Source organism: Tenrec ecaudatus, chromosome 1, assembly GCF_050624435.1.
Source record: "Tenrec ecaudatus isolate mTenEca1 chromosome 1, mTenEca1.hap1, whole genome shotgun sequence".
NCBI classification, from domain to species: Eukaryota; Metazoa; Chordata; class Mammalia; order Afrosoricida; family Tenrecidae; genus Tenrec; species Tenrec ecaudatus.
The window spans coordinates 4,026,920-4,052,881 of NC_134530.1; the positions used below are offsets into that span (position 1 = coordinate 4,026,920).

The window sequence follows — 25,962 nt, forward strand, 5'->3', positions numbered from 1 at the left end:
AGGGCGGGTGCCCTAGAGGGCTGCGAGCAGTGGAGGGACGGGGACCCTGCCTCCCTCAGGTGCTTATGGGTGCCCTCTGGCTGCCGCAGGGCGGGAAGTAGGAGCCCTGTGTATGGGGGGTCTGGGGCCCGGACCTCCGAGGGAGCAGGCGGCGGCCATCTGGGATCGTTCACACTGGCTGTGCCGTAACACTCGGCAACAAAGCTCACACCGACCTTGCTGTACAGCCGCCCCTCCACCTACTTCCAGAATGTTCTTGTCCCCCGTGAGCCACTAACAAACTGGATGCAGTAACCTTTGTTCTGTCCCTCATGTAACCCCTTGGTGTCCCAGGACCCTGTGTGTCTGGGCCACATGGCACCTCTGTGTCACTTGTGGATGACCACTGGGGACATCTACCAGGTACCAGGGTCTCTGCTGGACCTTCTCAAAGTGTTGGAAGGAGGGGTGTGGTGGGGTGGAGCTGGGTCACCAGGTCTGGAGCTGGATGGCGGGGTCCCCAACGGGAGGGAGGGAACTGAAGGAGGGAGTTGGTATATTAAGAGCCACCAGTCTCCGTGGCAGTTAGATTTTACGTCAACTTGACCCTGCATGGAAATATGGGTGGACTAACCGACATAATCCCTGAAGACAAGGCAGGTGAATAAGCAAACGTGAAGAAAGCTGATGGTGCCAGGCTGTCAAAAGAGATAGCGTCTGGGGTCTTAAAGGCTTGAGGGTGGACAAGCTCAGAAGCAACAAAGCCCACACGGAAGAAGCACACCAGCCTGTGTGATCACAAGGTGCCAAAGGGATCAGGTATCAGGCACCAAAGAACAAAAAGTCATATATCGTATGCTCACCTGATACGATCCCTGAATACAAACGGGTGCATAGGCAAATGTGAGGAAAGTTGATGATGCCGGCTATCAAAAGATATAGCGTCTGGGCTCTTAAAGGCTTGAAGGTAAACAAGCGTCCGGCCATCTAGCTCAGAAGCAACAAAGCCCACATGGAAGAAGCACACCAGCCTGTGTGATCATGAGGTGCTGAAGGGATCAGGTATAAGAACAAAAAATCATTGCGAATGGGGGGAGGGAATGCAGAGCAGAGACCCAGGGCCCATTTGTAGGCCACTGGACATCCCCTCACAGGGGGGTCGCGGGGAGGAGACGAGCCAGTCAGGGTGCGATGTAGCACTGATGAAATATACCACTTTCTTATAGTTCCTAAATGCTTCCTCCCCCCAACTATCATGATCCCAATTCTACCTTACAAATCTGGCTGGACCAGAGGATGTACACTGGTGCAGATGGAAGCTGTTTTAGGCACGGGGAGTCCGGGGCAGATGGTCACTTCGGGACCAGTGTTGTGAGTGGCTATGCTGGGGGAGTGGAGGGAGGGTGGTTTGGAGTGGGGGGAGCTGATTGCAAGGATCTACCTGTGGCCTCCTCCCTGGGGGACGGACAGCAGAAGGGTGGGTGGGGGAGACATCGGGCAATGCAAGATATGACAAAATTATAAATTACCAAGGGTTTGTGGGGGAGGGGGAACGGGGAGGGAGGGGACAGGGTGAGGAGCTGATGCGGGGGGGGGGGGCTTGGGTGGAGAACAAATGTTTTGAGAATGATGAGGGCAATGAATGTAGGGGTGTGCTTTACACAATTGATGTTTGTGTGGATTGTGATGAGAGTTGTGAGCCCCTAGTGAAATGCTTAACAATAGATAAATAAATGAAATTTATAAATAAAAAGGAAAGAAAGGGTGGAGTCCGACCCGTCAATCAGGTAGCAGTCTGATGGTGCCTCCTTGGGAGACACTGGGAACCTCTCTGCTCCTCCACCTTCCTGCTCGCTGGGACGCTGTGCTTGTGTCCCGGGGATGCCCAGGTGGACCACCTGACTCAGAGCTGCCGACGCCCCGATCCTCACACCCACACCCGCCGGCTTGTGATCTCCCTGCCTCCCACTGCACCTTTCTGCACCCTCAGCCTGTAGCCACCTGCGTCTGCAGAAGGCTCCGGCTGGCAGGGGGCCCAGGGACTTGAGCCGGACAGGGCTGGGAGGCCTTCTGGAGATAAAATGACTCCCTGCTGCCACACTCCTTCTACATGATTGCCGCTGGGTTTTTTTCCTCGAGACAACTGGCCTAACAACCCCCCCCCACACACACACACACACACGTGTCTGCCAGCTGGAAGCGATGGCACTGGGGTTTCAACCACCAGCACCCACAGAGGGCAGGTTTCAGCAGAGCTTCCACAGTAAGAGCAGACTACGAAGGAACAGGCTGTCCATCTCGGAGGAAGTAGCCACTGGCGGCTTTATGGGTAAGGGCAGGACATTGTCAGAAAGGGTGTCAGAAGATGAACAAGGCAGAGTGGAGAAGAAGCGATGCGTTCGCATCGTGGTGCTGGTGCAGAACACGGAAAGTGCCACGGACTCCCAAAAGGACACACAGATCCGGCTCGAGAGAACAGCCAGGGTGGAGGGACCTCGGCTCGAGTCCTTTGGATGTGTTGTCAGGAGGGAGCAGTCCCTGGAGGAGGACATGGTGTTTGGTGGCGGGGCAGCAAAACAATAAGAGCAGTTGTGTGGTGGTTACATAGTTTCATGTCAACTTGATAAACAGTGGAGGGGTGCGGGCTGGCCTGTCCATCAGGTCACAGCCGGATGGTGCCTGGTGCCTCCTTGTGAGTGTGGCCTTCTCATGAGCATTCTGGGAACTTCCTCTTTCTTGATTCTGCCATCAGAAGAGGCAGACACTCTCTCTGTCTCTCTGCTTCACTCCCCTGCTGTTGAGACACTCAGAGCTGGAGGAGCCACGTGGAGACCCACACCAGCGCCGAGATGCCTACCCAGCCATTGGATCCACACGACTTTGCACCCACTGGCCTGTGAGCTTCCTGCATTTTGCATCATCTCATGTGACCGCACGAGTCTGAAGAAGGACTTTGGGGCTAGTATCGGACTTACGGACTTGAGCTGGACTGGGCTGGGATGTTTTCTTCATATACAGTTACTCTGGCACGAGGCTCCCTCTGACACATCTGAGTGTCTCTGGATTTGATTCCCTAGTGAACCCGGTCTGACACGTGGTGTGGCAGGCACGGGACCAGGTGGTGGTTCCCTCTGTGCTTGTGCAGTTGCTGTGACTGGGAACCGACTCGGCATCTCCTAAGCCTCCGAGGACACCAGGACAGGGGACTCAACCCAGGTCAGGGTGGGAGAGAGCCGCTGCCCCTGACCCCATCCACAGTGAAGCAGCAAAATTTTGGAATGAGGCATGTACATATGTAAATATATTTCTATACGATGATGGGGAAATAGATCTATGTGCATATATTTACAAGTTTAGTATTAACAAAGCAGATGGACATTGGGTCTCCACTCAAGTACTCCTTCAACGCAAGGACCCTCAGTTCATTAAACTGGCATTCCATGATGCTCCCCTTCCCGAAAAGATCACTGACGACAGAGCGGGTGCATAAGCAAATGTGGTGAAGAAAGCTGATGGTGCCTGGCTATTAAAAGATATAGCGTCTAGGGCAGGGTCCTCAAACTTCTTAAACAGGGGGCCAGTTGACTGTCCCTCAGACCCGCTGGAGGGCCGGACTGTCATATAAAAAAACTATGAACAAATTCCTATGCGCACTGCACATATCTTATTTTGAAGTGAAAAACAAATGGGGCAAAAACACCTGGCGGGCTGGATAAATGTCCTTGGCGGGCTGCATGTGGCTCGCGGGCTGTAGTTTGAGGATGCCTGGATTAGGGTCTTAAAGGCTTGAAGATAACCAGCGGCTATCTAGCTGAGAGCAGCAAAGCCCACGTGGAATAAGCACACCAGCCTGTGTGATCACCAGGTGTCCATGGGATCAGGTATCAGGCATCAAAGAACAAAAAATCTTATCATCGTGAATGAGAGGGAGTGCAGAGTGGGGACCCAAATCCCATCTGTAGGCAACTTACAGAAGGGTCTCGGGGAGGAGAGGAGCCAGTCAGGGTGCAGGGTAGCACCAATGAAACATACAACTTTCCTCTAGTTCTTACATGCTTCCTCCCCACCGCCGCCACCACTATCATGATCCCAATTCTACCTTACAAATCCAGCTGGACCAGAAGATGTTCACTGGCACATATAGGAACTGGAAACACAGGAAATCCAGGATGGATGAACCCTTAAGGACCAGTGCTCAGAGTGGTGATAGTGGGAGGGTGGGGTAGAAAGGGGGAACTGATTACATGGAACCACATATAACCTTCTCCCTGGGGGACGGACAACAGAAAAGTGGGTGAAGGGAGAAGTCAGACAGTGTAAGAGAAGACAAAATACTTTATAAATTATCAAGGATTCGTGAGGGAGGTGGGGCAGGGAGGGAGGGGAAAAATGAGTTGATACCAAAGGCCCAAGAAGAAAGCAAATAAATGGTTTGAGAATGATGGTGGCAACAAATGTACACATGTGGTTGACACATTGGATGGAAGGATGGATTGTGATGAGTTGTACAAAGCCCCAATAAGATGATTTTTAAAAATTTGGAATGAAATATTTTCCCAGTTTCCATGCCCACCCGAGCCTCTTTCCTCTGCTACTCTCTCTTGCACACACACACACACACACACACACACACACACACACACACACACACACACACTCTCTCTCTCTCACTCACTCACTCAACTCACTCACTCCCTCATCTCTCCACTGGAGGGGAGGCGCTGTCAGGGCCAGGCCAGCCACCAGTTCTGTTGCTAGGACACCATGTGCTCTGTGTCGCTGTCAACAATGGCCCCAGCAACCCTCCTGGCCGGGCCTCTGGGAAACAGAGGCGAACATGGAGAGACTGAGGCGGCAGGCTGCCTGGACCCATGTCCCCCGCGTGTCCCTGGAGACAGAATTCCCCCCACCGCTGATCAAGTAAGTTCCTTGGCTGGGCTTTCCATGCCCCAGCTCCTTGAGGGGGTCGGTAAAGGGCCACAGCAGGCCACCAGCTCTCTGCCCCCAATGCAGACCTGGCAGCCCCCAAGTTCCTGACTGCCCAGCAAGGTTGGGCTCCACTCTTCCTGCCAGCTCACTAACAGACCTTGGAGACAGAGGTCAGTGTAGCAGACAGACAGACAGGCTGGCTGGCTGGTGCGGAGCAAGCCTCATGGGTGACCCAGTGTGGTCCAGTCAGGCAATGGAGCGCAAAGGGAGCAGCCTGATGCTCAGAGACGCTGGACACAAAGGGACACACACGGCCCGATGCCCTTCACGTGAAGCAAACCCGGACTCCCGGGGACCCCACAGGACAGAGAAGAGCTGCCCCTGTGTGTTTCTGAGTCTGTCCATCTTTACCAGAACAGAAAGCCTCATCTTTCTCACTCCGAGCAGCTGGTGGGTTCAAACTGCCAACTTTGCCGTTAGCAGCCCAGTGCGCCACCTCTACAGGTCACCAGGGTTCCTTTCAGAAACAGAACTCAAAATAACCTCACTGCCACGGAGTCGATCCTGACTCTTAAAGACCCCATAGGACAGGGTAGGACTGCCCCTGTGGGTTTCTGAGACTGGAACTCTCTATGGGAGCAGACAGCCTGGTTGGTCTCCGTTCTCCAGTGGGTTTCAAACCCCTGACCTTGGGATTAGCAGCCTGGTGGGTAACCACGATGTCACAAGGGCTCCTTGTGAAATGGAAGTAGACTGTAATTTATCAGGGAGGGCGGAGATCATTGTTTAACCTTTTCATGGCCCGTGCTATATACTGGGGAGCTTCCTCAAACTGGCAAAATGACCTCCTTTCAATTACAGTTCCCCACCAACTTTGAGACCCTCTCTCTTGCTCTGCCCCTACACCCCCAGCCTCTCCTGTCACGTGCTGCCACCTGGTTGGTGGGGACCTGTGTAACCGTGGGAGTCTGCAGACGCTGTCTCACCCCACTAATCCTACCAAGAGAGTCCCCTGGGACACAGGTGCGAACTCCATCGTCCACCTCCCTCCCCCAGTACTTCCCTCTGGATTCCAGCCGAAAGAGCCCCTTGGCATAACGGTTACACACTGGGCTGCTGATCGCAGGGTCAGCGGTTCGAAACCACCAGTTGTTCTGCAGGAGAAAGACAGGGGTGGGGGGGCTTTCTACTCCCCTAAAGAGTTAGTCTCAGAAACGCACAGGGGAGCTTATGTCTCGGAGTCAACTGTGAGTTTGTTTTTCCCCTTACTGAAAACACATGGAATCGTGGGAAATGTTGAAGCAGGACGCGGTTAAGGGGCAGTTTGTTTGGGGCGGGCGTGACGCGTTGGGGGGCAGCGAGGGCGGCCTGCTGGCCCACAGCACCGCTGCCTCCGGAGTTAGAGTGCTGCGCGCGCCGCAGGGTGAGCCGGACCGGGAGGTGGGCGGCGCCAACGGATCCACTTCCGCTTCCGCTACCGCGTCTCCGGAAACCCCGCCGAGGGCCGGCTCCGGCCGCCAGGGGGCGCTGTGACCCGGTGCCCGCCGCACCCGAGGTCTCGGCCCCGGGGCCTGACGACGGCCGGACGGCTGACGTCTGTAGTCTGTTTCCCTTCCCCGCCGCCCTGCAGCCTACGGGGCCTGGGGCCCAGGTAAAGCGGGCCCTGCTGCCCCGGGCCTGGGCACACCTTCACCTTCAGGCCCAGCGGTCCCAGGACCGGGCGCGGGAGGTGTGGCCAGTTAGTCCACCCATCCTCCCACCCACCGCCACCTGTCAATGCTGACCCATAACCAACCCACTGCCTCGACTTGCCGGCTGTGGGTGAGCGCATCATCAGAGAAGCTGAATTACAGGAAGGAGGATTGGCGGAAGTCTTAGGAAGAACCTGCACTGTGCAGCTGGCACAGCCGTGTTTGCTGAAAGCAAAGAGGATTTGGAGCACTTGCTGATGAAGATGCAGGATTGCGGCCTTCAATGTAAATTATGGCTCCATGTGAGGAAGACCAAAATGCTCCCAGCTGGACCACTCGGTAACCTCAGGAGGAATGGTTGAAGTTGGCAATATTCCACCTTGCTTGGATCCACAATCAATGCTCACAGAAGCAGTGGTCAAGAGATCAAACATGGTGTTGCCCCGGGGAGATCCATCGCATCAGACCTGTTTAGTGTTGAAAAGCAAGGGTGGTGTTTTGAGGACTAACGTGCGCCTGACCCGTGTCCAGTGGCCTCAGATGCGTGGGAAAGTCGGACATTGATTAAAGAAGACTCAAGAAGAACTGATGCATTTGAATTGTGCTGGGGAAGAATACTGGAAGTACTGTGGACTCCTACAGAGACACCTCTGCCCTGGAAGAACGGCCACAGTGCTCCTTGGAGGCAAGGAAGGCGAGACTTTTGTCTCACGTGCTTTGTGCATGTTGTCTGGGGAGACCAGTCCCTGGAGAAGGACATCAGGCTTAGTAAAGCGGAGGGGCACCAAAAACAGAGGAAGGCCCTCACGGAGGTGGATGGACACAGAGGCTGCGGCGATGTCCACTGTGCGGATGGTGCAGGACTGGGTAGTGCCTCCCTCTGCTGGGCATTATTGGGTCGCTATGGGTTGGAACCCAGCAACAACAAGGCTGTCGATCTTTATGGGAACTGACAGCCTCGCCTTCCTTCCCTGGAGCTGCTGGCGCGTTTGAACTGCCTATTTGGAGTGAGGAGTAGCCCAACGCCTTACCGTTTGCTATCCTTGACCTGAGTATGTGTGGAAGTAAGCTGAGACTGGCCCTGACAGGCTACCCAGAGGGCCTTCCAGGGGGCTGGGCACCCTCCACACTCTCAGGTCTCCTCCCCTCCTAGGCCAGGCTACTCAATCAGCCCCTCAAGCCACTCCCTCGCCCCATCTGGAGTCTCCTCCTCCCCACAGACACCCCTTCTGGCAGGGCAGCCTGGGGGGTTCCCAGGAGGGGGGTCCTGAGAAGGGGATCAGGACCCAGGACCTGAGAGTGACCACAGCCTCCTGCCCTGCCCTCCCTGTCCTGGGCAGGATGGAGAACACAAAAGGCTTCAAGTGCAAAGGGGGTTATGGGAAGGGTGAGGGGCAAGGCCAGGACCTCAACCTCACAGCCACGCCACTCGGCCCTCAGAGATGACTACCTGTCCCTGGAGGGCCCCCGCTGGGCCCCAGCCATCAAGCAAGCGACACGGTGGAAGTACACTCCCCTGGGCCGGGACGCAGCCGGCCAGGTGTGGTACACCGGTATGACCAACTCTGGGCCCCGAGAGGCCTGGCACACGATGCCGCAGGCGCTGGACAGCCCCCGGCGCACTGCGTACCTGCGCTGGCATGGATGCCACAGCTTCCGGGAACAGGGCTTGCCCTCGGGTGAGTACCCCCAAATCCCTGACTTCCCTGTGGCAGGCCCCCCAAATCCTTGCCCGGGGGTGACTGGGTGGGCAAAGGGGACAGAGCTGAAATGACCCCTACCTCCACCGCCCATCACCTGCAGCCTATACCCAGCACCTCCGTGAGTCCTCTTGGTATGACCCCACTATCCCCACCCAGTACAACACCCCCTGGACAAGATGGGGGAGCCTGCTGTGGGCGGACAGACCCATCAGGGGAAAGGAGTATGGTGAGTGGCCGCCCAGCACCTCCCTCCAGTTGCCCCTTCCCGACTCCCTCCGCCTGCTGTTGGCTGGGAAGCTGGGGGAGGAATAGGGGAGACAAGGGCCAAGCTACCTGGAAGGTTCATCCACAGGGGCTGGAACACAGGCTAACCCTGCCCACCCCCTCTGCCCCACAGTGGTCAACAGGCAGAGGTTCGGGGTGGAACCGCTATCTCGGGCATCCCAGTATGTGCCGTACCTGTCTGCGCCCCAGCGCCCACGGTACACGACCCAGAACTACCGGCACTGGAACCTTGAGCCCTACTGCCCCTCTTCCAACCAGCGCCCGCCACCCGTCTACACACCTGCGCACTGATAAAGGCCATGCTGCCCAGCCGCAGTCTCGCTTCTCCCTTTGGAGACAAGCAGGGCACTGGGGGAGCCCCTGAACCCAAAGGCTGGGAGGCTCTAGTCCACCCAGGGGTGCACAGGGCCGGGCACTGACGCCCCTCCCCCCATGGAGCCAGCTCTAGCAGAACACCAATGGGGGGGTGGGGGAAGGGCATGAGCCAAAGTCACGTAGGTAGAAACCACTTTGGGGCTTTTTCCTTTTTTGGTGGGGGGGGGGGCTGTTGGGAGAGCAGGATGTGACCAAGGTCTAAGGGACAGAAGGCTGGAGCAGCTGACCCCACGGGTTCCTCCAGCCCCAGAAGGCTGGTACTGGTACCGCTCGGCGCACTGGGTCCTGCTGACAGACAAAGGTCGTGAAGTTGCGGTCGCACCCCGCGGGGGTGCACTGTTCATTTATTCAGTCCACAGTCCCCCTCAAGGCTAGACCCCCAGGGCAGTCCCGCTGCCCCCCACGCTGGGGTCCTGGCCCAGCCCGCGGCCCAGCCGCAGATCTGCCAGCAGGCTAGGTCCACCGCGCAGTCCTGGTCAGGAAGGTCTGGTGAGCACATCCGCCCAGAGAACTGGGAAACCATGGTGGAGTGCGGGGTGTCCCCCAAACCCTGGGTGCCCCCTGGCTGTGGTTCCATTAGTCTGGTTTGGCCTCGCCACCTGCAGGGACGAGCCGTCAGTGCCTTCCCAGTCCTATCCTCACAAGCCCAGGTCCAGGCCTGGCTGGAGGGTGAGGAGTCAGAAGGTAGTCCGGATGAATTTGCATAACCAGGTCATATTTGCATAGAAACACAGAGGGCAGGGCTAAAGGAATGTCAGGACTGAGCACTGGGGTCCCCTGCAAAATAGAAAACAGGAGAGAGATGAGTGGTGAGTTGGGGGTGGGGGCGGGGGTGGGAGGGAACGGGTGGGGGAGGCTACCCCAGCCCCGCACCCATGGGGAGGGGCGACTCACAGTTTCTCAGGCGGATGGGCCAGATGAGGAGGCTGCAGAGCGTTAGGGTGGCCGCCACGCTGACGCCCCCTGTCACCGCCACCATCACCCAATGGTAGAAGCCAGCACAAGCGGAGCAGCAGAGCTCAGAGTTGCTGGTGGAGGAAGCCCAGGTTGAGAGGGCCAGGTGGGACACCCCCAGCGACTCCCCTCTCCCCCCAGCCCCATCCCACCCTTCAATATAGCAGCCGGGGCTCTGCCTTCGCCCCTGTCCAGTTGGTTGGTTGCTTCTCTCTGGTCCTGGCTCCGCCCTCACTGCCTGTTCTTCCCTCACGCCAGAGGACACCTGTGAGCACCTGAGCCAGGGCCCCGCCCCCTCTGCTCACAGTGCTCCAGGGGGGTTCTCACCTCCCTCAGGTCACTGGACCCTGTCCACCACGCCCCACCCCTCCCTGCTCTTTCCTCCTCCTCCCTTCCCCTCGCCCCTAGCTGTTCTTCCAACTGGTCAGGCTCAGTCCTGCCCCAGGGCCTTTGCACAGCGGCCTCTCATTTACCCTGCTGGGCTCAGCTCTGCAGTCACCTTCTCAGGAAAGCCCTCTCGACTGCCCAACCGCATCTGGCCCCAGTCAGGGGTGTCTTCGTGACACAGCTTCCGTGACACACTGCCATGCGATTGTGTGAGGGGCCCGTCCCTGCCCCAGCTCCTGAGGAAAGCCTGCCTTTCCCACCTGGGGTTCTGCAGGGCGCCAGCTCCATGGATCTCAGGCCCCCACCTCCTCCCTCTGCGGCCCCTGCATACACGGCACCCTCCGTGCCTGGCACACACATTTGTTGAATAAATGAACATGTTGTCTGAGGTGAGCAGTGACCAGGTCTCCCAGGACACGTGAGCCAGGCTGTGAGTCCTAGTAGGGCCAGGACCTTCTGTCCATGGGTGTCTCTGGCCCTAGAGTGGAGCCGGGCACAGCAGGTGCCAATAAATCCCTACTGATGAGTGGATGGGTGGATGGTTGGAAATGGTGGGTGGGCAGGTAGAGGAAATGCATGGATGCATTGGTAGATGGGTGGGTGGGCAGGTAGAAGGGTACATGTGTGGAGAGGTAGTTGGATGGAGGAGGGATGCATGGATGGGTGGATGAGATGGTAGCCAGATGGATGAGTGCATGGGGGATGGGGTGAGGGGTGGATGGAGGAGAGATGCATGATGGAGGATGAGAGAATGGATAGATGGGGATGGATGTGAATAGATGGAGGAGGAATGATGGATGTATGAATGGGATGGTGGCTGGATGGGTGGATGGACTGGTGAATGGATGGATGGGTAGATGTGCATGAATGCAAGGACAGGTGGATGAGTGAATGGATGGCTGAATGGGTGGATGGATGGGTAGATGGATGGATGGGTGGATGAGTGAATGGATGGATGGGTGGGTGGGTGGCTAGGTGGATGAATAAATGGGTGGGTGGATGGGTGGATATGTGAATGGGTGGGTAGACGGACAGATGGAAGATGGATTGGTGGGTGCATAGATGGGTAGATGGCGGAGTGGGTGGGTGGATGGGGGGTGGCTGGCCGGGTGAGTGGATGGGTGAGTGGGTAGATGTCTGACTGAGAGGGTAGACAGATGGATTGGTGGATGAACAAATGAATTTGTTAATGACGAATGAGCAAATGGGTGAACAAAGGACCGAGGAATCGATGGATGATGGAATAGGTGAATGAAGAAAGGAATATGCAGAAACGTGTGACCTCATGAATGAATGTACGCAGAGACGTATGATGTCATGGATGGACATGTGAAGAGACATGACGTCACGAGTGGACACGTGAAGAGATGAGTGGGCATGTGAATGCATGGGCAGACAGATGAAGCAACAGATGGACAGACAGATGGATGAAATGGTGAGCTGGCTCAGGAATGATTAGGTGAGGGGGGGGATGCGCGGGCGGGCACTTACGCGCAGGGAGACAGACTCTGGATGGCCATGACAGCCAGACCGTTGGACACCTTGTCCGAGAAGCTCATTGCACCATACACGAAGGCTCCACTGTGCTGTGGGGACACGGGCAGGGTGGTGGGTGCCCATGGACACCCTGGGGGACCACACCCACCGGGCCCTGCCCTCAGCCCTACCGTGTGGGGGCCGATGAGGTCTGCTGTCATGGCCAGTGAGGTGATGAGGATGGTGGCGCAGCCGGCACCCAGCAGCACAGCCACTGCATACACGGCCATGCCCATCCCACTGGCCAGCGCCACCCAGGCCGCAAAGGCCAGGATCACCAGGAGGCCGGCAAAGTAGGTCAGCTGCAGGGAGACCAGCTCAGCGTCAGGATGACCATCATCCCTTCCCCTGCTGCTCCCCTCCCCCCACGGCAGAGGGGGCACTGGGCTGTGCACCCTTTTAGGAACGCCCCCCAGCCCTGAACATGTGGAATTCCAAGATGGAAGAGAGCGGGAGTTTCTCAGCACTGCTGGGGACCAGCCCTCCCACCCCCGTGGGCCCTTGGGAATGAATGCTGACTCATAAGGCCCCCCCAGTAGACCTGTCCCACAGGGTCTCCAAAGCGGACATTTTTAAGAAGCTGACAGCTGCTGAGTGCTTTAACCACTGTACCACCAGGCTCCTCCCTTCCTTCACTAAGGAATGAAAGGGGGGGCTCAGCACCCCATCCCAGAAGCTACACTTCAGGTGCTGAGGGGCCACATGCGCCTTCCACAGTGAACAGCTTAGAATGGGCCATTCTTTCTAGAAAGTTCTAGAACTCTGCAGTTCCAGAAGCTGGAGGGCCCCTGGCCTTCCTGAGTCCTTGGCTCCCGGGGCTGGGGCTTCTGTACAGAGAGGGAAGTCTAGGGCCACCACAGCGCTGCCTCCAGTGGGCTCCTGCTTGTGGGGTTGAAGCCCACTGTGCTGGGTCCCCGGGGCATTGGTTCTTTCTCGGGGCCCCCAGTCACTGGATCCGCCTCTGGTAGGCTCCCGGCTTGTGCCCCTCAACCCTGGGTCCCTGTTCTGACTCTGGTGGGCTCCTGACTGCAGACCCCGACCCTGCCACCCTGGCTGCCTCCCCTCGGGCCGCACTCACATTCCTCCCGATGGCTCTGTTGATGGGCTTCATGAGGAAGGAGGAGGCAAACCCACTCACGTACATCACCAGGGGGATGGTCGCGATGAACCGCTATCGGGAGAGAGCCAGGCGGGAGCTCTAGCAGGCTGACAGGGCAGGAGCCTCCCACCTCCCTGCGCCAACCCCACCGGGCTCACCTTTGGCAGGTTGAGGGAGTAGGTGAGGTACATGGCTATATACGTCTGGGACAGGTTCACAATGAGCCTGGTGCTCATATACAGCAGGCCCACCTTGGGGAAAGAGACAGACACCACCCATGGAGGAAGTGGAGACAGGGCCCGTCTCCACTTTCCCAAGCAGAGGGTGCTGTGAAGGGGGCGGGGCTAGGACCAGAAAGGGGTGGGGCCTTCTCCCACCAGCAGGGGGCGCTGTAGAGGGAGACTAGAATCAGAAGCCAGCCACTTCTTTCCCACCATCAAGAAGGCATTGTGGAGTGATGCTAGGACCAGCAGAGGGCGCTGTGAAGGGAGGTGAGGGGCTTCTCAGCTTTCACCAGCAGATGGCGCTGCAGAGGGAGACTAGAATCAGAAGCCGGAGCCTCTCCACTCCCAGCAGCAGAGGGCGCTAGAGAGGAGCGGCTAGCTGAGCTCCCCTGCAAGGCAGGAATTGAACGCAAAAAAGCTGCTTTAAGCTAACACAGGATCCATCGCAATGACTTCCTAGTTGACTAGGCAGAGAGGAGTGTTAACACCATCGATTAGTAATGTCTGCTTTGGCTGCGGGACACAGGAACAGCTACATTTGCATTCCTTGCCTGCTTCCTGGCAGCCACAACCTTGTAGAGTAAAAGACGCTAGGGGAGGGGGGCCCAGGACTCCAGGCCCCCTTGTCACTATGTACCTGATAAAAGGCTGGCTCCCGAAGCCAGTGTTTCCAAAGCAGCACAGGCCGGGCCATGGGGGCCAGTAGGGGGCTTTGTTCATTCGACTCCTCGGGCTGTGGCTGGTGCCCCTCTAGCTGTGGTCGGGGCCTCTCCCGGGTGCCCAGGTGGAACAGCAGCGAGAAGATGGCTCCTATGCCCACCACCAGCAAGGAAAGATTCTGGGAAGTCGGAGGGGTGGGGGAGGGTCAATAGTGGCTCAAATCCCGCATGTGGGGACTTTGGGGTGTTCCTTCCCTGGTTCCAGCTCACCCGGAAGACAGGTACATCTTGGACCCCCAGCTGGTCATTGAATTCCTGGTTGGGCCTGGTGTGGGTGGAGCCCTGCAGGTGCAGGAGGAGCCAGGCGGCGCCGTAGACTGTGATATTGGCTACGACGGTGAAGGCATACCTGTGGGGGGAGAGGGGAAGCCTCTGCTAGCCCACTCCGGAAACCACGTGGCCACTTCCTCCTCAGGAGGCAGCCCAGTCCGAGGGGCTGTGGCACTGAGGGCCCCTGGCCAGTCGCTGATTTTGTTGCTGACTCACTAGGGGGGGCCTTGGAAGGCCCTGATGCCTCAGTTTCCCTAATCTGCACACAACATGAAGATTCACAACTCTGCCCTCTAGATCAGGAGGGAGAGGTGTGTGTGTGTGGGTGGGTGGGTGGGAGGACGGGGCAGGACAGGACACTGCATCCCAAGATACTCAGAAGCCTGTTGTTGGTGTTAGCTGCCATTAAATAGGCTCCGACCCATAGCAACCCTGTGCACCACAGAACAAAATCCCACAGGATCCTGTACCATCTCAGTTGTTCCTGTGCCTGAGCCCATTGTTGCAGCCACTGTGTCCGTCCATCTCCCTGAGGGCCTTCCTCTGTTTCAACGTCCCTCTAATATACCAAACATGATGTCCTTCTCAGGGGGCTGATCTCTCCTGACAACATGTCCAAAGTATGCAAAAGACAAAGTCTTGCCATATTTGACTAAGGAGCACTCTGGCCTTACTTCTTCCAGGGGAGATCGCTGTGTCATGTTGGCAGTCTGTGGTACTTTCAATGTTCTCCAACCACGTTCAAATGCACCTATTCTACGGTCTTCCTGATTCAATGTCAGAAGGCTGGATTAGAGAATTCTTGACTCGCAGGCCTTGAGCTTCTAACAGCTCAAACTCTATAACCCAGAGTCATCCAGGTGGGCTTCTGCCCATGGGCCAGGAGAGACGCCCTCCAGGGGCTCAGCCTCAGGGTGACTCAGTCTCTGGGCCCCTGGGGCCACCCCTGGCATTGAGCAACCCCTACCGTTAGTGCCCTGGCCTTTGGGGACACAATGGGGAACTCAGAGGCAGGGCCGGGACCACAGGGCTGATGTGGGGGCTGGGCGGGGACCCACGGACACACAGGCCATGGTGAGCGTGGTCCTGTCAGGTTGGCAGCCCAACCTAGCTGAGGGCCAGCCACCTTCGCACATGGTACTGTCCTATCCCTGCTCCCTCCCTTCGCCCACAGACCCACTCTCTTCAGACCCGCCTCCCCCCCCACCCCCTCCTCCTTCGCAGCAGATGCCTAGCATGGCGCTTGGGGCAGTGTACGTGCAGGCCAGCTCAGTCCCTGACCCCCGATAAAGGGACGTCACAGTGACGTGACTTTGGGTCACCCACGTGGCTGCTCAGGAATGCGGTGTTGGCACTGCCCCGTCAGCCGTGCGGTGCGTATGAGAGGGGATGAAGGCAGTATTGTGAGAAAGACCGAAAAGGGGCACAGCGGCACCACGTGAGCACAAGCAGCCGGGAAAATGGCACCGGTGGGCGCGGGGTGGGCCCAAACCTCCCTGTGTAAAAAGGGCAGTACCTGCGACAAGCGCCCGCCCCTCCAGCCCTAGGATGACCCGGAAGTGCTCCATAGATGTTCTTCTTCCGGTGCCATCCAGCAGGCGGCGCCTTAGCGCTTCACGCAACTCGGTGGGGAAACCAATAGGAATTGGGCTCCTGTATGGGTGGGCGGGGCGGACAAAGCCACGCCCATGCGGGGGCGGGGGGCCAAATGATCCCGGGGTGCCATCAGCGATAAGGTGACATTTTGTGGCAAAGGTAAATGGATCCCACAAACCTGCGCCTGGTGACGGACTCAAGCAGATGACCAGGCTGGCTGCGCTGGGAGGCCACCTATGGGTGCTGTTCGCTGCTGCTAAGCTTTGGGGTGATTTGTTACACAGCAACAGCTGCCCGATACGCCCCGGCGCCCAGGCTGAGCCGGGCCCACTGAGCCCACATGGAGGCGGGGCCTGTCCAGGCCCCGCCCCGGCCGACGGCGGTGGGCGTGGCGCGGCGGTACCTGAGAGCCGTGAGCTCCACCTTCTCGTGGTCGTTGCTGACGAGCTCCGGGATGAGGCTGAGGTGCGCGATCTGCGTGGCGGCCCAGCCGAACTGGAAGATCACGATGAAGGGGCTGTAGTAGAGCAGCGCGACCCACTCGGGCGTGGAGGCCTCGCAGCCCAGGCACGGGCTGAAGATGAAGGGGAAGGACAGCAGGACGCAGATGGTGCCTGTGGGGAGTGGAGGAGGGGCAGGGGTCACTGCCAGCGGGGACCCTGCCTTCCCACACGCCCAGACACTGCCCAGAGCCACCCAGAGACAGCACGCACACCCCAGGGGGGCGCTTTCCACGGATCTGGGGGAAACTAAGGCACAGAGGGAGGTTTTTTTTTACTTCTGAGATCAAGCAGCCAAACCCGGCAGAGGGGTGGTGCCTCCACACACCAGTCCAGGGGAGAGGGGGGCCCGGGATACAAACGCCTTGTATTAGGAGCCCTGGTGGCACAGCGGTTTAAGCACTGCTGATTGGCAGTTCAAACGCCTCAGCGGCTCCCATGGAAGAAAGACCTGGTTCCCATACAGACAACAGCTCGGCTAGTTCTCTGTCCACCCAGTTACCCAGAATCGGAATCATATCAAGGGTGTCCCACAAACAGCACACTCCTTGTGTCAGATGGAGAAACTGAGGCTCAGAGGATTTGAGGGGGCAGGGTAGAATCTCTGGCGATCATGGAGCCAACAGAGCTAAAAGATGGAGCCTCCAAGTACTGGCGTAAAGTCTTTTGGGGGCATACACCCCTTGTCAGATGGGAAACAGGCAAAGAGCAGGCTCATAGGTTGCAATAAGGCGCAGCCAGGTTGTATGGCTCAGGGAGACAGACGGGGCAGGGATTTGGCCTGCCCTCACCAGTTCGTCACACTGCGGTGGCTTGTGTGCTGCTGGCATGCTGGAAGCTCTGTCAGTGGTGTGTCAAACGCCAGCAGGGCCATCCGAAGTGAACAGGCTTCAACGGAGCTTCCAGACTGAGAACAGACTACGAAGAAGGGATCAGTTGCCCGCTTCGGAGGATTTAGCAATGCGAGGGTCAGATAGATCCTGAAGGCCTGATGAAGATAAGGGGACTCTGTCAGCAATATGAGATGTGCAGGTCGGACTGAGGACTGGCTGCCTTCTCAAAGTGGAGCCGACTATAATGAAATTAACGGAATAAAGCCTTCAGGACCTTCCATTGCAGATGGGGCACGACTCAAAATAAGGAACAGCCGCACAATATCTAGCAATTGGAACTTGAATATATATGAATCTAGGAAAATTAAAATCGTCAAAAATGGAATGGAACAATAAAGACCGAGACCCTAGATGTTAAGGGAGCTGAAATGGACTAGAATTGATAGGCCATTTTGAGGCAGAAAATCACATGGTTTCCTATGCCCGGAATGACACATTCAAGAGGAATGGCCTTCTGTTTATCATCAAAAGACAGTTCACGATCTATCTGGACATATAATGCTGTCTATGATAGGATTATATCTATCGTCATTCAAGGAAATCCAATCAATACAACTATAATTAACATTTACTGATGCCTAAAGCTAGGGATAGAGAAATTGAAGAATTGTACCAAGCTCTTCAGTCTGAAATGGCTCCCACATGCAGTCAAAGTGCATCGATAATTGTTGGCGACTGGAATGCAAAAGCTGGGAGCAGTAGTTGGAAAATGTGACCTTGGTGACAGCAAGGAAGCTGGCGATCATGGTTTTCAAGACCAACAACTTGTTCAAAGCAATACCATTCTTCAACAACACAAACCGCGCCTACACACGCGGACTTCTCCAGATGCTATACGCAGAAGCCAAATTGATTACATCTGTGAAAAGTGACAATGCAGAAGCGCAACACAGCAGCTAAAACCAGACCAGAGACTGACTGTGGAACAGACCATCAATTGCTCCTATGTAAGTTCAGATTGAAGCTGAAGAAAAGTAAAACAAGTCCACGAGAGCCAAAAGATGACCTTGAGTCGATCCCATCTGCATTTCAAGAACAGATTTGCTGCATGGAACACAAATGACAGAAGACCCGGTGAGCTGTGGGCGGACAGTGAGCTCATCATTCGTGAATAAAGCAAAAGGCCATTAAAAAAGACGGGAAACAAGGTCAGATGACAGTGGCTGTCAGGAGAGACGCCGACACTTGTTCTTAATCGTAAATGATCGGGTCAGAGAGCTCGAGAAGACAGAGTAAACTGTTACAATGAAATGCGCAAGGGCATCGTTAGAAAACCAAAAAGGAAGAGCATGCTCAGCACATCTTAAAGAACAGAAGGAAAAAGATTCAAGCCTCGAGTTGCAATAGTGAAAGACTCCACGGGCTAAATACCGAAGGATGCAGGAAGCATCCAAAGAGGATGGAATAAGACGGTCCCTGCACCAAAAAGAACTCGTCAGCATGCCAGCCGCTTCAGGAGGGAGCATGTGAGCAAGAACCAGTGGTCTGAAGGAAGAAGTCCAAGCTGCACTGAAAGCGTCAGCCAAAAACCAAGGCCCCAGGAATTGGTGGAACGCCTATTACAATGTTCCCGCACGCTCGTGAGGCACTGGAAGCACTCACTCGTCTGGGCCAGGAAATTGGGAAGGCAGCTACTTGGCCAACTGACTGGAAGAGAGCCATTTACGTACACATTCCAGATAAAGGTGGCCCAAGAGAGTGTGGACATCGCAGAAGAATATCATTGATATCACACGCAAGTAACATGTTGCTGAACATCACCCAACAATGGTGGCAGCAGGACATTGACAGGGAGCTACCAGGGGTTCAGGCCAGATTCAGAAGAGGGAATCTGGTTCAGGCCAGATTCAGAACAAGGGATCTCAATGCTGATGTCAGATGGATCTTGGTGGAAGCAGAGAACACTGGAAAGATGTTTACTTGTATTTTACTGACTATGCCAAGGCATTCAATTGCGTGGATCATAACTAACAAAGAATAGCATTGAGAAGAATGGGAATTCCAGAACACTTCATTGCGCTCATGCGGAATTTGTACCCGGATCAGGAAAGGTCTAGGTCAGAGTTGTATTTCTCTCACAATACTTGTTCAATCAGAGAAGCTGGATTATGTGAAGCGTGTGGCATCAGGATTGGAGGAAGGCTTAGAAATGAACTATGATATGCAGATGATCTGCCCTTGTTGGCTGAAAGTGAGGGGGGCTTGAAGCCCTTGTGAAGATCAAGGATTGCCACCTTCAGTGTGCATGACAACTCCGTGTCAGGAAGACCCAAGCCCTCACAACTGAACCAGAGGTAAACTCATGGAGAGAAGGGTGAAGTTGCCAAGGAGTCCATCTTGCTTGGATCTCTAATTAATGCCTGTGGAAGCAGCGGTTAAGAGATCAAATCACACATTACATTCGGTCAGTCTGTCGCCCAAGACCTCTTTAAAGTGTTTTATAAGCAAGCATGTTACTTTGAGCACTGAGGTGGGCCTGACCCAAGCCATGGTAGCTTCCATCACCCCCTGTGGACACTGGGCATTGAATAAGGCAGACGGTAGAAGCGTCCGTGCATTTACAGTATGATGCTGGCGAAGAACACAGAAAGGACCACGGACGGCCAAACGAACCAACACACCTATCTTGGAAGAAGTCAGCCTGAATGCCTCTCAGAGGCAAGGATGGCGAGACCTGTCTCACATGCTGTCAGGAGAGACCAGTCCCTGGAGGAGGGCATCATGCTTGGTCGAGGGGCAGTGAAGAAGAGGACGGCCCGGCATGAGACGCAGTGGCTGTGACCGTGAGCTCAAACATAAGAACAACTGAGGATGGTGCCGTGTTTCGTACTCTCGTCCCTCGGATCACTGTGAGTCAGAACTGATGCCAAGACCACCACCAGCCTGGGGCCCCTGGAGGCTGTCTCCCTGGTGACAGATGGGGAAACTGAGGCAGCACCTGGACCCACACCTTCCCTTCTCGCTTGCCCCACAGGAAGGCCTTGTTCCCCACTCCCTGTACCCAGAGCAGGCTCCCAGATGGTAGCAATGCCTGGGAGAGGCCGGCAGGACCTGTCAGCTCTGAGTCGGCCTCTCCCTTGGGTGCTGTCCTCATCCCTGGGGACTCGAAGCCCAAACGGGACCCTCTGCCCTGGAGCCGTTCCCTCTCACAGGGACCCTGTAGGACAGATTAGAACTGCTCCCCAGGAGTCCGAGATGGTAACTCTTTATGAGGATCCCGTGTCGTGGTTAAGCATTGGACTGTGAGCCGCAAGGTCGGCAGTTCTAAACCACCAGCCGTTCTGTGGGAGGAAGTCGAGGAAGGCTTTCTACTCCCGTAAAGTTACAGTCTCGGAAACCCACAGGGGAAGTTCTACCCTGTCCTAGGAGTCGGAATCTGTTCCAGCCACTGACCTTGAGGTTAGCCCCTGATGCTGAAACTACGAGGCTACCACTGACCTCTGTCAGGGGTGTACCACTTCCCTCCAAGGGCTCAGAAGGAAACAAAACAAAGCCGAAACACATTACGGTAGAACAAGCTCAAGATCTAGCCTTGAAAACCCCCCCACCCCACCCCCACACACAGCTTTGCAACTGGTCCCCTCCCCACCCCACCCCTCCCTCCTTCAAACCACACAGTGCCCCCCCCATTGTTCCTCCAGCTCTCCTGGTCTGTCCTGCCCCCAGCACCTCTGCACAGGCTGTGCCCACACCTGAATAAGGAAGACTCCTTCGCATCCCTCAGGTCTCAGTCCCCAAATAACCTCCTATGAGAAGCCCTCCCTGCTGACTACTGGCTCTGCCGGCTGAGGCCAACAGCACCTCTCCTGGTGGCTGGTGGGACAGCAGTCACAAGCAGATGCTCTAGTCTACCACGGCCCAGCAAGGAAGTTCCTGTGAGCCAGGCAGGAAACACCCTTACTCAGGACCCTGCATTGCGGCCTCCGGGGCCTTGGCAGGCTCGGGGAATTCTCTATTTATGCACTTGCTTCCGGCTGGCCTCTCCCCTCCCCTGCCTAACCGGGCATCGGGAGTTCAGTGGGGGTGGCCTGCGGGTGGGGACTTCCCCATTACATCAATGGCCTGTGAGTTTTGGCCCTTGGCTCTGGGGATGAGGTGGGTGAGAATGAGCCTTGGAGCTGAGAAGCCAGTCTGGGGGGGCGGGGGGGTAGAGAGGGCATAGGCGGGGGCGCCCTGCCTGGAGGCCTGGACACTGGACTTCCTACCCAGGAGGTAGTGACCTCATCGCCCAGAGGCAGAGCAGGAACTGAGAAGTAAACCCACAGGCCTCTGTTTCTCTGGAACTTTCAGCCTGCTGTAGGGGCCCCAGGCGGGGAGGCCTCGGGCGCGACTCTGCTCCGGGATGGTGGCCAGTCTCATTGCTGCCTGGCAGCGGGGTTAACCTCGGTGCAGCCACGCAGCCCCGCTGGACCAGCCTGGGCGGATGACTTTGGCTCCCTGCCTACCCCCCTTTCCAGAGACTGGTATGGGGAGGAGCAGGGGCCCCGGTAACATTCAAGCTCCCAAACCTCAGCTCCTGCGTCTCCCGGTCTCACCAAAACCTGGCCAAACTCCCTGCCACCGCGTCGATTCCGACTCACAGAGGCCCTGATAGTTCATACCTCTGCACAGTTTTCACTACCCAGAATGCCCTCTCCTTGCCAACACACACACCTATTCATCCTTCAAAACCCCAGTGGGAACACCCCCTCCAGAGTTCATGGTTCCCTTCTGAAGCCTAGTCTCGCCATCTGGATCCCACAGAAGGTTCTGTGTCCAGGGGCCCAGCCCTCTCTGGGCACCTGTATCACCCCTACCCCCTACAGATTCGGGGGTAAAATAGAGAAGTGGGTACTACTACTGGGGAGACCTTTCCTCAAGTCACCTTATCAGATGCTCTGGCTTCCTCTTTCCACTGACCCTCCTGGGCCTCCCCATTGCCCACTGGGATGGCATGGGTGAGGGGCCAGGAAGAGGGGAGAGGTTAGAGGGCAAGGCTTGGTGTGAGCCCCAGGCCTACTCTTTCAAACAAGCAATCTTTACTGCCCTCACCCTGTCCCTGCTGGGGCCGTAGACTCCATCTGGGTCAGGCAGGGCCACAGGCCTCATGGACCCACCTCAGGGCCTTTGCACCTGCCAAGGGCCCCATCCCCACTGCACAGTAAGAGTCCCTGAGCTGGAGGGGTCTTTGCTCAGCTTACCAATGGCTTGATTGCCTGGGTTAGAGACCCTGCAGTGAACTCTGACCCCTGGGGACCCCACGTAACAGAGGAGAAATGCCCCATGGGGTTTCCTGGTTGTCATCTGCCAGGAGCGGGTCGCCAGAACTTTCTTCCTCTGGGTAGGTTCAAACGACGACCTTTACGGACCTGGTGCTTTACCTGGGCTCCTTGTCCCTGGAGCTCCCCTCACCATTAAGGAATACAGTTGCCCTTGAGGCCCTGGAGAAGGCTGGGATGTACTTCTCTCAGATGAGCAGCGTCCACCCCCAGGCCCACGCCCTGCCTCTCCCGGCCCCCTCCCTGGCTGTCATGGCCTCACATGACCCAGGAGCAGACTGGCGGCCTCTCAGGGCCCCAGGGATCTGCTACAGTTTGTATCACACTTTCAGGAGGCCACAGTGCGGCCCCTTGATCCTTGCCCCCAAGGACAGAGGGCTAACGTCCAGAATTCCCCAAGTGGGTGAGATTCCTACCACATCCAGAATGCTAGGCGTGGGTGGCAGCTCAGCCAAGGGAGCTCAGCGGGTGCTAGTGGCTGGGGTTAATCTTCAGCCCCAGCCTGGGTGGGGTGGGAGGTGAAGTAGCAAGCTTTATCAGTGTGTACTGGGGACCACCCTCCCCCCAACTCCCTGCTGCCCCATCTCCACCTACTCACTAGTGTGACAGTCCTAGGGCACTAGGACCCCACTATGTCCGACAGACCCAATCAGCTGGACAGGTGGAAGGTGCGAGAGGACACACATACAAGGCACCAGGCACTATTCTCAGCTTCCCAGACAGCAGCCCCACTCCCACCCCCAAACCAGATTACCCCAATGGGGGAGGGGGCTGCTCTGAGGGAGGGACAGGCAAACACAGACAGCGGTGGTCCAGGTTACCCCCTGCCAGCTAGAGAAGGAAGTCAGGCCAGACAGAGGAGGACCTGGACAGTTAGCTCAGACCCACCAGAAGGTTCCACATGCCTCAGGGTGAGACAGATATTCAGGTGGAGTGGTTGGACAGGTCAGACCGCAGTCTAGGGTAGGGCAGGTAGGGAAGTGTGTGTGTATGTGTGTGTGTGGGGGGGGTCTGGCCTCCAGCAGAGAGGCAGAGATGGGAGTCTCATGCCATCAGTGGACAGAAGGGGTTCTGGGACAGAGAGAGTGGGGCAGCTCAAGCCATTGGCAAACAGACAGTGGGGGGATGGGGTTGGGGGGAGGCTCAGGCTAAGGACAGATGGACAGGGCAGGCTCAGCCGACGAGGCTGACAAACAGAGGGCTCTGGGGCAGATAGTGGAGGCTCAGGCCACCAGTAGACAGAGGGGGCTCTGGGGCAGACAGCTGGCTCAGGTCATGAACAGACAGACAGAAGAGGAAAGGAGGAGGCTCTAGGACAGACAGACAGAGGGGGAAGCTGGGCTCTGGGACTAAGAGAGGAGATAAGGAGACAGAGAGGGTAGGCTCAGGCCATGGGGCATCACACAGAAGGGGGAGGAGGCTCAGGCCATGCAGTTCACAGACAGGGGGCTCTGGACAGACAGACAGGGGTGTGTCCAGGTTAGGGCTGGCCGGGGTCCGGGTGCTTACCGACCAGGTGCCAGGCCTTGCGCGGGCCGCAGCGGACACAGCCGGTGGCGCGGTCGGCCTCGAAGCCCACCAGGGGCGTGCACAGCCCGTCGGCCACCTGGCCGAGCAGCAGCAGCAGGCCGGCGCCGCGCGAGCTGTAGGCGCGGACCGAGTGCAGGTAGAGCAGCAGGTAGGTGAACCACATGGACGCGCACAGGTCATTGAGGAAGTGGCCCACAGCGTAGCTGAGCCGCGCCACCAGGGGCAGCGCCCGCGGGGTCGCCGCCGCCGCCGCGGCCGCCGGGGGTCCGGGACCCATGACGCCCGGCTCAGCGCGCGCCCCGGGGACCGGCCCGCCCCGGGTTTCGGAAGGGGACCCCCAGGCCGGGCCGTCCGGGGATCGCCAAGGAGACCCCGGGCGGGCTGGCCACTCCGAAAAGTGTCCGCGCCGGTCCGGCTCCTGGCAGCTGCCCTTCCGCTGGACGCGCCCTCGGCTGCCCAGCGCCCCGGCGACCCCAGAAGCCGCCGCTGGGAGACTGCGGCGCGGGCTGGGCGCGGCGGCGGGAAATCTTAGGAGCAGCGGCCGCCTCGGCCAATCCGAGCCACGCGCCGGAGCGCGTGAGCCAATCAGAAAAGATGAGGGCGTGGCCTCCGGGTTCGCCGGGCCTCCTCCCCGGCGTCGGCGGGTTTCCCGGGTCCTAGCGCCCGCAGATACGACGAGGGTTTGGAAGACCCCAGACCCAGGTCGGGGGGCGACGCCCGTGGCTCCCCGACTCAGACCTCTGGCCTCAGACCTGTCCCGCTCTAGCTGAACCCCCTTGCAGGCCGGAGAGGGATGGGGTGAGATCGAGGTTGGTGGAATGGGGTGGGGATGGGACGGTGGTCGGAGCTGGAACAAGTGGGGTGCCAGGGGGCAGAATTAGTGCCAATTAATTAGTATTAACGATAATAATAGGGTAATGATTATAATAACACCAACCAGCATTTAATGAGCGCTAGCGGTGCCAGGCTCCCCACGTGGATGACCTCATCCTAGCCTGGCTGCAGCCCCAAAAAGCGGCGCCCCATCTCCTTCCCTGACGCAGGCCCAGAGACGGGAAGCGCTGTACTCGGGAACCCAGTGAGTCAGTCGCTAGTGATTGCAAGACTGCAGCTCTCAGCACAGCCCCTCCTGGTTCTTAAGTTTCCCTCCCCCGCCTGGGTCACCGTACCCCAGCGGTTTTAACTTCCTCCAGGGTGTGGGGGGGCGTGAAGACTTTGCCAGCCCCCCACCTTCAGCCTTGGCTTTCAACACTTACTGCCTACAGCCACGTCTGTGGTGTCCAGATCCTGCCCCAGCCCATGCCAAGCGGTTCCATCCGCGACAAGTCCCTTAACTTCGCCGGGCCTCAGTTTCCGTAGCTCTAAAATGGGTGTCATGTATGGTGTTCTTAGATGCCACCCACTCTCAGTCACCCCAGGCCAGGGTAGAACTTCTGGACATGGAAATCTCATGTCTGGTTCTGCCTGGAACCAGGTGGTTTCGACCTGCTGACCTTGAGGTTAGCAGCCCAGGGCCCAAGCCCTACACCACCAGGGTTATTCCAGGGTCACAAGGAGTTGGAATCACTGCAAAGGCAAGGGGTTGGGGTTTTTTTTAATAATATTTTTTAAGTGGGTGAGAAAAGCAATAGATATCAGGAGGGATCCTGCCTCGCAGGGATAGATGGGAGATAAGGGTAGACCACTTTGGTGGTGATAAAGGCAGAAAGACAGATAGGAACCACAATTCTTTCCTCATCATGCGATTCTGAGATAATGAGAGAGGGTTTTGCAGCACACTGCACTTCGCCCTGCCCAGACCTTCCCTTTACCCCAGTTTACTAGTTAACCTGTCCGCCCTCCGTCTGTTGTTGTTTCTGGTTAAGTGCCTTGCGTGGGCTCTGACCCCATGCCCAACGGAAGGAGACACTGCGATTGCATCTGCACCATGGCTCCGGTGCTGGAGTCTACTGTGGCGGCCACTGCGTCCATCCGTCTTGTCGAGGGCCTTGCTCTCTCTGCCCCTCTACGTTACCAAGCATGAGGTCCTGCTCT

At 57.2% G+C, this 25,962-nt stretch overlaps 2 protein-coding genes across 2 annotated transcripts; one reads left to right on the forward strand and one right to left on the reverse strand.

The window, feature by feature from the left end:
- The first annotated feature begins 6,437 nt into the window (after positions 1-6,437).
- On the forward strand, positions 6,438-9,075 carry TEKTIP1 (tektin bundle interacting protein 1). Its single transcript, XM_075535556.1, has 3 exons — positions 6,438-8,278; positions 8,403-8,528; positions 8,700-9,075. The coding sequence occupies exons 1-3, from the start codon at positions 7,978-7,980 to the stop codon at positions 8,876-8,878; spliced, it is 606 nt and encodes a 201-aa protein (XP_075391671.1). The 5' UTR covers positions 6,438-7,977; the 3' UTR covers positions 8,879-9,075.
- A 197-nt stretch (positions 9,076-9,272) lies between these two features.
- Positions 9,273-24,418, reverse strand: MFSD12 (major facilitator superfamily domain containing 12). The gene is made up of 10 exons (XM_075545026.1): positions 23,908-24,418; positions 16,151-16,361; positions 14,092-14,230; positions 13,800-14,000; positions 13,097-13,189; positions 12,918-13,010; positions 11,971-12,141; positions 11,795-11,889; positions 9,857-9,990; positions 9,273-9,739 (listed from the first exon to the last, which is right to left on the reverse strand). Exons 1-10 carry the CDS (start codon positions 24,203-24,205, stop codon positions 9,717-9,719), a joined length of 1,458 nt encoding a protein of 485 aa, XP_075401141.1. The 5' UTR covers positions 24,206-24,418; the 3' UTR covers positions 9,273-9,716.
- Positions 24,419-25,962: the final 1,544 nt, after the last annotated feature.